Raw genomic sequence first — 12,792 nt, forward strand, 5'->3', positions numbered from 1 at the left:
TATGACACTAAAGCTATGAAACTGGTTCACACCAACACCATGGGAGAGGTGATTATGGTATAATATGACACTAAAGCTATGAAACTGGTTCACACCAACACCATGGGAGAGGTGCTTATGGTATAATATGACACTAAAGCTATGAAACTGGTTCACACACTATACACTTGTTCCACCAACACCATGGGAGAGGTCTTTATAATATGACACTAAAGAAGAAACTGGTTCTTTTGTTCAAAAGAAACAAATAAACCTTTTTCCCTCAATTTGTTATGGTTTAAAATAATTAATAAAGGCCTCATATGTATTTACTAATTTACAAAATGGTAATTTATGTTTAACAATTAAGGCATCAACAAGTGTGCATATTCAAATTGATCGATTTCTCTACTCTGAACCACTGAATTAAAACCAACTTCTGTAAATCATGCTAATATTATTCAGCCATTTGTAATGCATTGAAATTAAGGTGACAAGAGATGCCAAAGAAACCTTGTGCATTTTGAGTTAAGCATTTTGTACATGGTACAGAAAACATAACTGAATGGGCAGAATTATACATAGCAATATTGCAGTATGTCAAGCACACATTTGGGCTGTCTTCCTAAAAAAAGGGCCTTTGCTCCAAGTCTGACAAACCTAATTCCACACATTATCGTACACCACTTAAAGTAGATTGATATGTCAAATATAAAATGGTGGGTTCTTGGACAAGGTTATATTGGTAAAGTTAACAGGGTCTTTTGCTGGTCATATATACAGGGGGAAGTGCTGAGGCAACATGGTGTGGTACAATCTCATTTACTACAAACCTGCTACCAAATAGTTATTCACATAGTTATTTTTATACTAAACTAAGTGGATTGCAGTATCTCTATGACAGTGGTGGTTTTGATGAAAACAATTCAGTGGGATCGTCATTTAGGCTACCATTTAAAAATAATTTCCTCGCTTATGCTGTGCTTTATTTGACATATCCTGGTCCAATCCTGTACAATCATGAAAGACACATGTTTTTACCGACTGGTGTGCAGTCGTCCACCTGTGTGCCAGTAAACCAGCTGAAATGACAGTGGTTAATTCTAGCTAGAGGACTGTTTGATTCTAATGGCTGTTCCAGGGAAGTAGCTTAACATAATTATGGTAAACTCCTGTTATTTGTTTTCGAGTGCCTATGCACATTCAGACTCCTATGCAATTTAAATGCAATTGATGTTAAAAACAAATCCAAGGTTTGATGTGCGATATATTCATATGGAGGAGATGATGGATTTGCTTGGCCCTGCAGCTTGCCATAGAGGGATAAGGCAGAGTAGTGGGGTCCACTGCTGGTGTCTGGGGTTAGGAGGACAGGGGGAAGGTTTGTGGGGGCGGAGGCCATGCTGCATGTGGGCTGGAGAGCTTCTACTCTGGTTGGGGAGCCGCTGGTGTCTCGTTGGCATTGGCGTCCGTGGTCTTGTTTTCCACCTCGTCGTCGGATAGGAGGTCGAGCGATGTTCCCTCCACCTGCAGCTGACGCCTGCCCGAGCGGCTGGAGGAGAAACTGATGGGGCCTCCACGCCTGCAGGGGACAGATGGGGCCAGGAGAGGTGAAGAGGACCACAATTTGGCCAATATACACAACTGATTGTGTGAAAAATATAATCTTAGAGTTTGTGTGTGTGTGTGTGGGGGGCTCTAAATACCTGAGGCGGCTCTTGAGTGTGTTGACCTCGCGGCTGAGACCCTCGCTGGCCTCAGTTGCATCGTCCAGCTCCCTCTGCAGCTTCCTGCGGTAGGCGTTGGCACGTGTGGCCTCCTCCTCAGCCTCCTCAAGCTGCCTCTTCAGCTGCTTCATGCGAGAGTTGGCCTTCTCCATCTGACCCAGCCAGGAGTCACAACAGACATCAACAATGATGAACAGTCAATACTAATACTTACAATACTCAGCAGTCCTGTGGTCCAGTGGTTACTGGAAAGAACCTACTGTAGGAAAGACTCCATTCCTAAATCTTCACACCTATCCAATCCCGTCCCACCTTTGCAAGTTGTACTGAATTGGATAGAATTCCTTCTTTAGCTGTGTACATCTTAAAAATGCACTATGCAGAATTCGCCTAATTTCTGTTTGAGTCAAAACAAGCAGTCATTGTGTAGAGAATCCATAACCAAAAAAATAGATATTTTCAGCTGTTGTACAAAACCGAAAGTAAAAGACGCAAAAACAAAACTTAAGAACAGGAAGCATAGAAATAGAGCACATAGAACAAACCTATCGCTTATTAGACTTGTTTTCAATGAGAATTAAATATATTGTAGCTTTAAGATCTGGAACGTCCAAACATCCGTGACAAGCTCCTCACCTGTTCCTTGTACTGGTCGGAATGGCGGCGCTCGTCCTCCACCTGCATGCACACCTCCTTCAGCTTCTTCTCTGTCCGTCTCACAAGCTTATTGGCCCCTGCTCGCTCCCTGATAGGACAGAGGAATGAGGTCATAGGACAGTTAGAGCACCACAGGAAACGCAATGTAACAAAGGTTGTCAGTCATAGATCTTCAAGTGCATCTCTTAAGATTGCTTTTGACTCATTACATTGATCACATTAACATTTAGATCACATTCAAGAACCTCTCTTCCAACGGGCTGAGCCTGTTCTGAAGCCCTCATGAACTCCTGCCCTCAGCACAGTGGCCTCCTGAGTCTTGGTCTCCTATTTCACCCTGTCTAATAAGGTTTGGAGTTGTTATAAGAGAGTTGCTGTGTTTCTCACTTAGCCTCCTGCTCCAGCTGCTCCTCCAGCTGCAGTATCTTGGCCTCCAGGGCAGTGATGGAGGCCTTGAACCGGCTTTTCACAGAGCCCTCCAGCTCACCCAGCTTGGCCCGCAAGTCCTTGTTCTGCCTCTCCAGCTGCTGGCGCGCATTCTCACTCTTCTGGGCCAAGCTGCGCTCTGCCACAAGCTCCAGGGTCAGGGTGTCCACCTGGGGGAGGAGAGAGGTGGAGAGAGGAAAACAGGGAATGAAGGAGAGAGGGGAAAGTGAGAGAGAGATAAGAGTACTTTTTATGGTAGGGGCTGAATAATGGATTGTTCCCTAAAAGTCAGAGGAACAAGGGTAATATGATTACAATGATCAAGTCTGCAACCTGAAAAGGTTTCCTTCTGGCTCATACCTGCATGGTGGTCTTGCGGAAGCGGTCATTGAGCAGCTCCATGTTGCCCTGTTCCTCCTCTAGTTCCTCCTCCAGCTGAGCAATGCGAGCCTCCAGCCTCCGTTTCTCATCCATCAAGGCAGACTTGCCCGAGGTGCTGTTGGAGATCTCGTCCGCTAGCTCATCCCGTTCCTGCTCTGCGTGGCGCCGCGCCCTCTCTGACGCAGCCAGGTCCTACAGGGCAGAGGTCACACAGAGGTCAAACACAGGTCACCATTTCTCACAGTAAGATGAGCCAGTCTAGACTACAGGAAACAGCCGACCAAAACACAGAGTTACGACGGGAGCAATACTACAGCCCACTGCACCTCATGCAGCTGGAGAACCTCGGCCTCCAGGCTCTTCAGCTTCTTCTCGTTCTCCTTGGATTGGGAGAATATTTCGTCCCGAGAGGCCCGGGCGTCCTCCAACTCCCTCTGGTAGTCTTTCATCTGGGACTGAGGGAGAAAGTGGAGATAGATCGAATCCCATTATTGACCAAAATAATAAATTGTATATTTTTTTATTTGTCTTGTCTGTTCTACAGACGGTGTGAGTTTATTACCTGCAATTTGCGTAGCTGCTTGATGGCTTCGTCACGGGCCTTGTTGGCGCCCTCTATCTGTCCCACCATGTCCATCAGGTCCATTTCCAGCTTCTTCTTAGCAGCCATGGCCAGGGCTCTCTGCTTCCTCTCATCCTCCAGCTCTGCCTCCATCTCACGCACCTGAGGAGACCAGGACAGAACAGGTCAGAGGAGGGGAAGGGGGTGGTGTACATTCTCTGAGAGTATGACAACATATTGTTCCTGGAATTTTTTCACACAATTCTTGTTTATATGGAAGTAATGTGTCCTCTTTGCACCTGTTTGACAAGTGCCCTTTTCTTCTCGTCGTTCTGGTCGTCTCGCCCCTGCAGGTCTCTCTCGTACTGGGCCTTCATGGCCTGCATGTTGACCTCCAGACGCAGCTTGGCGTCCTCCGTGGCCTGCAGCTCGTCCTCCAGCTCCTCCAGCTGAGTCCTCATCTCCTCCAGCTGCTGATCCAGAGTCCTCTTGGACTTCTCCAACTCATGGACCTGGACAGTGGTAGAGAAGATACTTTGAGGTGATGATATCTGGAATGAACTGGCTTTTAAAGTTTAGGTTTATCCTAGTTTATTTCTGTAGGATGCAGAGCAGTCCATCTGAAAACAACAGATGCAAACCATTCTGCCCTCAGCTGAACAAAACACAGGTATTCAGTGCAACACTCACGTTCTTGCCCACGTCGTCCTTGGAGCTCATCAGGTCCTCCATCTCACTCCTCAGCTGCTTGTTGAGTCTCTCAAACTCCTCCTTGGCCTCCAGAGCCTCATCCAGAGCCCGGGCCAGAGACAGTGACTTGGTGTCCTTCTCCCTGGCCTCCGCCTCAGCCTTGTCCCTCTCCTCAGCGTAGCGTGCAGAGATGTTCTTCTCCTCAGCCAGCAGCTACAACACAGGGTAAAAACTGACTTAGAGGGAAAATGTCCACCATCTATCTACACAATGCCATTCCATACTGTGCTCTAAGACCAAGCCAATTTAGCTACCATTATGGATGGCTTAGAGTGATCAGTCAAACCTGGTCAAACTTCTTCTGCTTCTTCTCCAGGTTGGAGACGATGGTTCTCTGGTGGTCCAGATCCACCACGAGGTCGTCCAGCTCCTGCTGCAGGCGGGTCTTGGTCTTCTCCATCTTCTCAAAGGCAATGCCCTTCTCCTCCAGCCTCAGGGTGGCCAGCTCCATGTCCTTCTGCAGCTTCCTCTTCACCTCCTCCAGACCCTCCACCATCCCCACGTCATCCTCCAGCTTCTTCTTGGTTTCAACCAGCTACACATACATAAAGTTTATAATGATATGATGCTCACTGAAGGATGGCTACAGTAGGTGGTAGCTTGTTATGGTGATATCATCTGTGTTGCAGTTAATGTGTAATATTATTTGAATAGATACAATTAAGCTGTAAGGCGCTGTGCGGACCTGGGCCTGCAGTGTGCACAGCTGTTTCTCCAGGTTTCTGCGCGCCACTTCGTCCTCCTCCTGCTGCTCCTGCAGGGTGCTCTTCTCCTCCTCCAGCTGGCGGATACGACTGCTCATGTTCAGCTTCTGACGCGTCTCTTCCTGGAGAAGCTCCTACACAGATAGACAGAGACAGACAGACAAAATCCCATATCCCAAAGATGAGACATTGACATGGAAACAGAATGCCACGTCCTCTTAATGTAATGTAGCAAAAAACAATTTTTCAAGCAACAATTTTGCTAGGACTGTCTGGGAGTGGGGAGGGGGAAACTGAAAACTAGCTGCTATTAGCAAATCAGTTTGGATCTCTTTGTTATTGGTCTATTAAATCAGTTTACCGCATGGCGATGTCACCATGAAAAGCCGAAACTCCCACGCATGCAAACCTGCTGATTAGAAGGACTTGCTGGTTGAAAATACAATTTATGCAACTACCAGGAAATAACACTGATCAAATTTGGTCAGTGTTAGTTTCATCAGCTGTTGTACAATATGATATAAAAGACAGGAAAACAAGATTTTGTCTGCACTGGGCCATTAAGATACACATAATGTGTTCTTCTCCGATGAGAGGTTGTCCAGTCTAGCTCACCTGTGTGTCCTGCATAGCACTCTCCAGGACAGTGGTGTCTTTAACCAGCTTGATTCCCTTCCTCTCTGCATCTTCCAGCAGAGCAGACACACTATCCAGCTCCGTCTGCACACACATCAAACAGCCCAGTTGAGAGACCATCACCAGCAGAGGTTAAAGTGTGTGTGTGCTGCAAATGGCGCTCTCTCACCTGTAGTTTGTGGGAGCGTTCGGCCAGCTCTCCCTTGCCCTTCTCTCCCTCTGTGACCCGGGCCATGAACTCCTGGAGCTGGGCCTCCAGCTTCTTCTTCTTGTGTTCTGACTCCATCTTGGCCTGCTGCAGCCCCTTTACCTCACTGACCAGCACCTTGTTGGCACTCTCTGTGCTCTGCTTGTTCTTCTCCAAGTTGACCTTGAACTGGACACAGACCAAGAGATATTACAATAGGAATCATGCTCAGACAACACAAAACATTTAAAACAGAGGAAGTACTACCTCCACTACTTCATCCAAGTGAAACATTGTCTCTGACTAAACATGTCCATGCGGTTGTTGTGAAGCCACCCACCCTTTTGGCCTGCTCTAGCTGCTCAGACAGCTCCTCCAGGGCCGTGGAGTGTCTCTGTCTCATCTCCTGGATCTGAGCCTCGTGGTTCTTGGTCTCCTCATCGATGGCCTTCTTCAGCTCTGTCACCTCCTGCTCACGCTTGGTCCTGAGCTCCTGCTGGGCTGCGGTGGTGTCCAGGGTGTCCTCCAGCTCCGTCTTTAAGGCCTCCAGCTCCTCACTCAGATCTCTCTTGAGCTTCTCAGCCTTGTTCCTGGAGACTTTTTCTGATTCCAGGTCTTCCTGCAGCTCTGCCAACTGGGCCTGTAGCTCCCGTACCTGCTTCAGGGCGTTGTTCTTCTGGGTCACCTCCTCGTCTCCCCTGACACACACATTTTCAATTCTTTATTAGGATGCAAAATACAACATTGTTGTACAAGTACAAAGGACCCCAAATAGTCATAGGCCTATGCTTGGACAGTTGAACTAAGTTGCTATGCATATATTTTCCACTGGTTGGCAGTATCAGACAATATATCCTGAAATAAACACAGATACCTTGTTTCTGTCACTACCATTGAGTATGTGAGTTGGTCCTGAAAGAGCAGAGTGTTTTTAATGGCCAGTGTTCAACACAGACTAGACGTGGGGCCAACATTTACACATTCCAACCCAGTGAGATCTGCTGAATAAATAGCTGCTGGGTGGTCTGGTCAGCACCGTATCATGACGAGAGGGCATAAAAATGGTAAATGCTCATAGGGTTTTAATAGTCAGATTACAAGATTACTGGTGCAAGTCTGGCCAACTGTAGACCTACCATTGTTAAATATGGCATATAAAAGACAGGTGTTGAGACAATTAAAATAGGAGGGAATTTGATGACGGTGCTATACAGCTATGTGATAATTACTTCAGTCTAAGGCAGTCAGAGAATCAGACTTCCTCGCAGTCAAACACCTTCCAATGGCAAAATACATCTGAACTATATCTCCAGGTGGCTTCCATCCAGCTTTGGGCCTTCCCTCCCTCCGTCCGTCCGCCCGTCCCACCTGGCCTGTGTCTGTCTGTCTCACCGTCCGTCCGTCAGTCCGTCAGTCTCACCTGGCCTGTATAGCCTGCAGCTCCTCCTCCTTCTTAGCCAGCTGCACCTTGAGCTCCTCTATCTGGGCCTGCAGCTCAGCTATCTGGTCCTGCAGGTCTGTGGTCTCTCCATCCAGCTTCCTCTTGGCCTTCTCCAGCTCCTGACGAGTCTTCTCCTCCTTCTTTAAACGCTCTGAAGGGAGAAGGGAAGGAGACGGATGGTGTTAAAGTGTCTGGACTCACTACCTATAGCTAGTGAGACCTTGTAGGTAAGAGGACACCTACCTTCCAGGTCCACCATCATCACCTCCTGCTTGTTCTTTGTCTTGCCCAGGTTCTTGGCCTTCTCCTCCTCCTCAGTCAGCTGGGACATCATCTCATTCACACGGTCATCCAGGAGCTTCTTCTCCTGAAGGGGGAAAAAGGAGTCAGGTTGTTTATAATGATAGTAAAGTTCAGCAGCATATTGTTAGTAAGGTCCAATATTTCTCAACCCTAGACTGCCTTTCATCTCCACTCACCTTCAGGAACTTGGAGTTCTGGTCCTCCAGGAGCAAGATGTCCTCCTCAAATTTCTTCATCTTGGCCTCGGCTGTCACCTTCTCCAGCTGCAGCTTCTGCCTGGCAGCCTCCTCCTCATCCAACTGCTCCTCCAGGTCCTGAAATAAATAAATAAATAAATCACAGCATTTATTAAGAAGGTAACTGGTAGAAATGTTTTGGGGTCCACAGAAAATATATTTTCTGTCATAAATTATGTGCAACCACTTCCATGTTCAATCTGCTCAAGCTTCCACTCTGCAGTCTCCATGTCTCATCAGTACCTGGATGTGAGACTGCATCTTCTTCTTCTCACTTTGCAGGCCCTGGGTCCTCTCCTCCTCCTCCTCCACTCTAGACTCCAGGTCATGAAGGATCTCCTCCAGCTCCTGCTTCTTAGCGGCCAGACGAGCTCTCATCTCCTCAGCCTCGGCAAACAGCTCCGTCTCGGCCTGCAGCTGCTCCGCTAGGATGTTCTTCTCCTCAATCAGCTACACAATGCAAACATGGGCATAATGGAATGAATGGTACAATGCGGAATTGAAGATCATAAAGGGATGCTCCTTAAGGTCTACACTCTTAGAAAAACATGTTCCAAAAGGGTTCTTTGGCTGTCCACATAGGATAACCCTTTTGGGTTTCAGGTAGAACCCTTTTTGGTTTCAGGTAAAAAACTATTTTTGGTTCCAGGTAGAACTCTTTTGGGTTCCAGGTAGAACTCTTTTGGGTTCCAGGTAAAACTCTTTTGGGTTCCAGGTAAAACTCTTTTGGGTTCCAGGTAAAACTCTTTTGGGTTCCAGGTAAAACTCTTTTGGGTTCCAGGTAAAACTCTTTTGGGTTCCAGGTAAAACTCTTTTGGGTTCCAGGTAAAACTCTTTTGGGTTCCAGGTAAAACTCTTTTGGGTTCCAGGTAAAACTCTTTTGGGTTCCAGGTAAAACTCTTTTGGGTTCCAGGTAAAACCCTCTGTGGAAAGTGTTCTACATGGAACTCAAACGGGTTTTACTTGGAACCAAAAAGGGTTATTCAAAGGATTCTCCTATGGGAACAGCCAAATAACAATTTTACGTTCTAGATAGCACCTTTTTTTTCTAAGAGTGTAGTCCACTGTAGTTGGTGTGGACTGGACACTGACCTGTGAGTGCTTTCTCTCCATCTCCACCAGTTCTCCCTCCACCTTGGTCTGCTTCTCCTTCACCTTGACAAGCTCATCGTCCTTGGCCTGCATCTCCTCCTCCTGCCTGGTGACCTGCAGCAGGGGCTTCACCTGGGGGACAGAACACAGACCTGGGGTCAGCCACTGTTCAAACACAGATGACTAGGAGCCTTATCATATAGCTATATAGAGAGACGTGACAATGCTGGTGTTACAAAGACAGATTAGCCATATACAGTAGATATCGTGTACTGTAATGGAGACATGCCCACCTTGGTAAAGAGTCTCCACCACTGCCAGTGCTTCAGCTTCAGGTAGGCAGAACAGTTCCTCTGAAGCACCTTCAGACAATTCAGTTGCTGCTGCTTCTTAACAAACGCCCTGTCAGGAGAGGGAGGGGGAGACGTGGTCAGACATACTGACCAAGAAGGTCAAAGGAAACATATATCTGTGGCATCTTTCTGTCCTAAGAAGTGTTCTAGTGGTCACGAAAAGGAAGGAATTGAGGAAAGGTAAGGCCATTGCATATAGAGAACTCACTTGCGGGCCAGGTATCCCCGGCAGACAGACTGGAAGTAGATGATGATGTCCGTGATCTTCAGGTCTCTCTCCTCCTCCAGGTGGGCCAAGACTCCAGCCCTGAAGAAGATCTTACTCTGACCAATCCTGAACAGGTTAGGATCCAACTCCAAGGCTCGGATCTGGAGTGAAAATTGGTCATAGATTTAAATCCAGGGAAGGAAGGCCAAATCATAATAAACAGTGTCATTTAAGCGATGCCCTATAAATACTAAGGAAGAATCATGCCATGGGTGTTTATGAAGTCGATATACATTTAACCTGCTTACCGTGCTCTAGCTTGTAAAAGGACAAAGAGCCTCTCCCAAGTATTCAATGTGTTAAACACAGTAAAATAGTGACACACAAATCCTCACCATTCTCTCACAGGCTTGCTTGCCATCCATGAAGCCCTTGGGGATGGCGTTGGGGGTGAGGATCTCATACCTGGCAACAGAGTGGACATGAATGTGTAAAGGCCCTGGGTCATTACACCACAACTCAATGTTGACTAAGACCAGGGTGTGAGGAGAGACGTGAGAGGCCTCAGATCTTACAGAAGCCTCACTGTTCAGAAATAGAACAGCTCCATGAGATAATCAAAGCACAACACCCAGGGCAATGGGAAACCAATGCCACTTTGTCCTGTATAATCTCTCTCTCAAAAGTAAACACAGGAACTTATCAATTGGGTTGAAATACATAAATAGTCCGTATGAGGTGTGTGTATGAGGTGCGTGTGCAGTGAGTACAGTACCTCTGTCTGAACTCCTGGAAGACGATACGGTTGGGGAAGCCCTGTCTGCAGATACGGATCCCCTCCAGAACACCATTACACCTCAGCTGGTCCAGAACCAGGTGGGGGTCTAGCTTACCAGCCTGTAAGGGAGGGAGGGGCATTGAAGTGAGAGGTCAGGGAGAGATACAGTACAGTACCAAACTTCATGCAAAGAAGATTATTCTAAACTAAGAGCAACTAAATGCTGTTACTGTTCATTTAGCTTTTTTCACCCAGAAAATGTTTTATAGGGAAACAATGTTACTTCAAATATATTTGTGAAATATTATGCAAAATGCCATTCTACAATTAGGATTGCATAGGGACTAGACTAACTACTTGAACACATTCACACCAAAACAACCAGTGTTTATATCCTCTTCTCCATCCATACCATCCATTTATGACAGTCATTTGTGGTTGCGCTGCAGAAACAAGCGTGTCTAGTCTAAATCCCCTGGAATACATTAGGGAACACTTAACAGGCCCACATAGCCCATAACTCTCCACTCTGCTATTGTTTCATTTCCAGCCTTCTATCTGAGCTGTTTGTTTATGGAGGCAGAGAGCCCACTGAGGCCTGGTAGCAGAGTGTGTCTCCGGGGGTTCTGGTGGGTGGTGTGGGGACTGTAGTCTGTGCTACAGGGGTTCTGGTGGGTGGTGGAGGGGCTGTAGTCTGGGCTACAGGGCTTCTGGTGGGTGGTGTGGGGGCTGTAGTCTGTGCTACAGGGGTTCTGGTGGGTGGTGGAGGGGCTGTAGTCTGGGCTACAGTGGTTCTGGTGGGTGGTGTGGGGGTTGTAGTCTGGGCGACAGGGGTTCTGGTGGGTGGTGGAGGGGTTGTAGTCTGGGCGACAGGGGTTCTGGTGGGTGGTGGAGGGGTTGTAGTCTGGGCTACAGTGGTTCTGGTGGGTGGTGTGGGGGCTGTAGTCTGGGCTTCTAGTGGGTGGGTGGAGGGGGGGGTTGTAGTCTGGGCTACAGTGGTTCTGGTGGGTGGTGTGGGGGCTGTAGTCTGGGCTACAGGGGTTCTGGTGGGTGGTGGGGTTGTAGTCTGGGCTACAGTGGTTCTGGTGGGTGGTGTGGGGTTGTAATCTGGGCAACAGCGGTTCTGGTGGGTGGTGTGGGGGTTGTAGTCTGGGCTACAAGTGTTCTGGTGGTGTTCTGTAGTCTGGGCTACAGGTTCTGGTGGGTGGCTGTAGTCTGGGCTACAGTGGTTCTGGTGGATGGTGGAGGGGTTGTAGTCTGGGCTACATTGGTTCTGGTGGGTGTTATGGGGGGGTTGTAGTCTGGGCTGGTGGGTGGTGTGGGGTTGTTGGTTCTGGTGGGTGGTGTGGGGTCTGTAATCTGGGCTACAGTGGTTCTGGTAGGTGGTGTGGGGGTAGGTGGTGTGGGGGGCTGTTGTCTGGGCTACAGGGGTTCTGGTGGTGGAGGGGTGTAGTCTGGGCTACAGTGGTTCTGGTGGTTGTAGTCTGGGCTACAGTGGTTCTGGTGGGTGGGGGCTGTGTCTGGGCTCAGTGGTTCTGGTGGGAGTGGTGGGGGTTGTAGTCTGGGCTACAGGGTTCTGGTGGGTGGTGGAGGGGTTGGTAGGTGGGCTTCAGTGGTTCTGGTGAGTGTTATGGGGGTTGTAGTCTGGGCTACAGTGGTTCTGGTGGGTGGTGGGGGTCTGTAGTCTGGGCTACAGTGGTTCTGGTGGGTGGTGTGGGGGCTGTTGTCTGGGCTACAGGGGTTCTGGTGGGTGGTGGAGGGGTTGTAGTCTGGGCTTCAATGGTTCTGGTGAGTGTTATGGGGGTTGTAGTCTGGGCTACAAGGGTTCTGGTGGGAGGTGTGGGAGCTGTAGTCTGGGCTACAGTGGTTCTGGTGGGTGGTGTGGGGGCTGTAGTCTGGGCTACAAGGGTTCTGGTGGATGGTGGAGGGGTTGTAGTCTGGGCTACATTGGTTCTGGTGGGTGTTATGGGGGTTGTAGTCTGGGCTACAGTGGTTCTGGTGGGTGGTGTGGGGGTTGTAGTCTGGGCTACAGTGGTTCTGGTGGGTGGTGTGGGGGGTTGTAGTCTGGGCTACAGGGGTTCTGGTGGGTGGTGGAGGGTCTGTAGTCTGGGCTACAGTGGTTCTGGTGGGTGGTGTGGGGTCTGTAGTCTGGGCTGGTGGAGGGGTTGTAGTCTGGGCTACAGTGGTTCTGGTGAGTGTTATGGGGGTTGTAGGGGGTTCTGGTGGGTGGTGTGGGGGCTGGGCTACAGTCTGGGCTTCTGGTGGGTGGTGGGGGGTTGTACAGCGGTTCTGGTGGGAGGTGTGGGGGTTGTAGTCTGGGCTACAGTGGTTCTGGTGGGTGGTGTGGGGGTTGTAGTCTGGGCTACAGGGGT

General features: G+C 48.7%; 1 protein-coding gene across 1 annotated transcript in view; it reads right to left on the minus strand.

The window, feature by feature from the left end:
• Nucleotides 1-239: 239 nt before the first annotated feature.
• Nucleotides 240-12,792, minus strand: part of LOC135555512 (myosin-10-like) — a 78,264-nt gene continuing 65,711 nt past the window's right edge. The window contains exons 17-39 of the mRNA XM_064988012.1: nucleotides 10,418-10,539; nucleotides 10,038-10,107; nucleotides 9,643-9,803; nucleotides 9,375-9,483; nucleotides 9,082-9,213; nucleotides 8,233-8,439; nucleotides 7,930-8,067; nucleotides 7,694-7,817; nucleotides 7,430-7,601; nucleotides 6,350-6,707; nucleotides 5,992-6,198; nucleotides 5,802-5,906; nucleotides 5,168-5,320; nucleotides 4,769-5,017; nucleotides 4,423-4,635; nucleotides 4,032-4,244; nucleotides 3,733-3,894; nucleotides 3,497-3,625; nucleotides 3,150-3,362; nucleotides 2,751-2,959; nucleotides 2,343-2,451; nucleotides 1,686-1,858; nucleotides 240-1,561 (exon numbers count right to left, since the gene is read on the minus strand). Coding sequence (XP_064844084.1) covers nucleotides 1,405-1,561; nucleotides 1,686-1,858; nucleotides 2,343-2,451; nucleotides 2,751-2,959; nucleotides 3,150-3,362; nucleotides 3,497-3,625; nucleotides 3,733-3,894; nucleotides 4,032-4,244; nucleotides 4,423-4,635; nucleotides 4,769-5,017; nucleotides 5,168-5,320; nucleotides 5,802-5,906; nucleotides 5,992-6,198; nucleotides 6,350-6,707; nucleotides 7,430-7,601; nucleotides 7,694-7,817; nucleotides 7,930-8,067; nucleotides 8,233-8,439; nucleotides 9,082-9,213; nucleotides 9,375-9,483; nucleotides 9,643-9,803; nucleotides 10,038-10,107; nucleotides 10,418-10,539 — 3,885 coding nt within the window. The 3' untranslated portion in view covers nucleotides 240-1,404. The remainder of the gene's footprint in view (nucleotides 1,562-1,685; nucleotides 1,859-2,342; nucleotides 2,452-2,750; nucleotides 2,960-3,149; nucleotides 3,363-3,496; nucleotides 3,626-3,732; nucleotides 3,895-4,031; nucleotides 4,245-4,422; nucleotides 4,636-4,768; nucleotides 5,018-5,167; nucleotides 5,321-5,801; nucleotides 5,907-5,991; nucleotides 6,199-6,349; nucleotides 6,708-7,429; nucleotides 7,602-7,693; nucleotides 7,818-7,929; nucleotides 8,068-8,232; nucleotides 8,440-9,081; nucleotides 9,214-9,374; nucleotides 9,484-9,642; nucleotides 9,804-10,037; nucleotides 10,108-10,417; nucleotides 10,540-12,792) is intronic.

This window comes from Oncorhynchus masou, chromosome 15, assembly GCF_036934945.1.
Source record: "Oncorhynchus masou masou isolate Uvic2021 chromosome 15, UVic_Omas_1.1, whole genome shotgun sequence".
Classification (NCBI taxonomy): domain Eukaryota; kingdom Metazoa; phylum Chordata; class Actinopteri; order Salmoniformes; family Salmonidae; genus Oncorhynchus; species Oncorhynchus masou.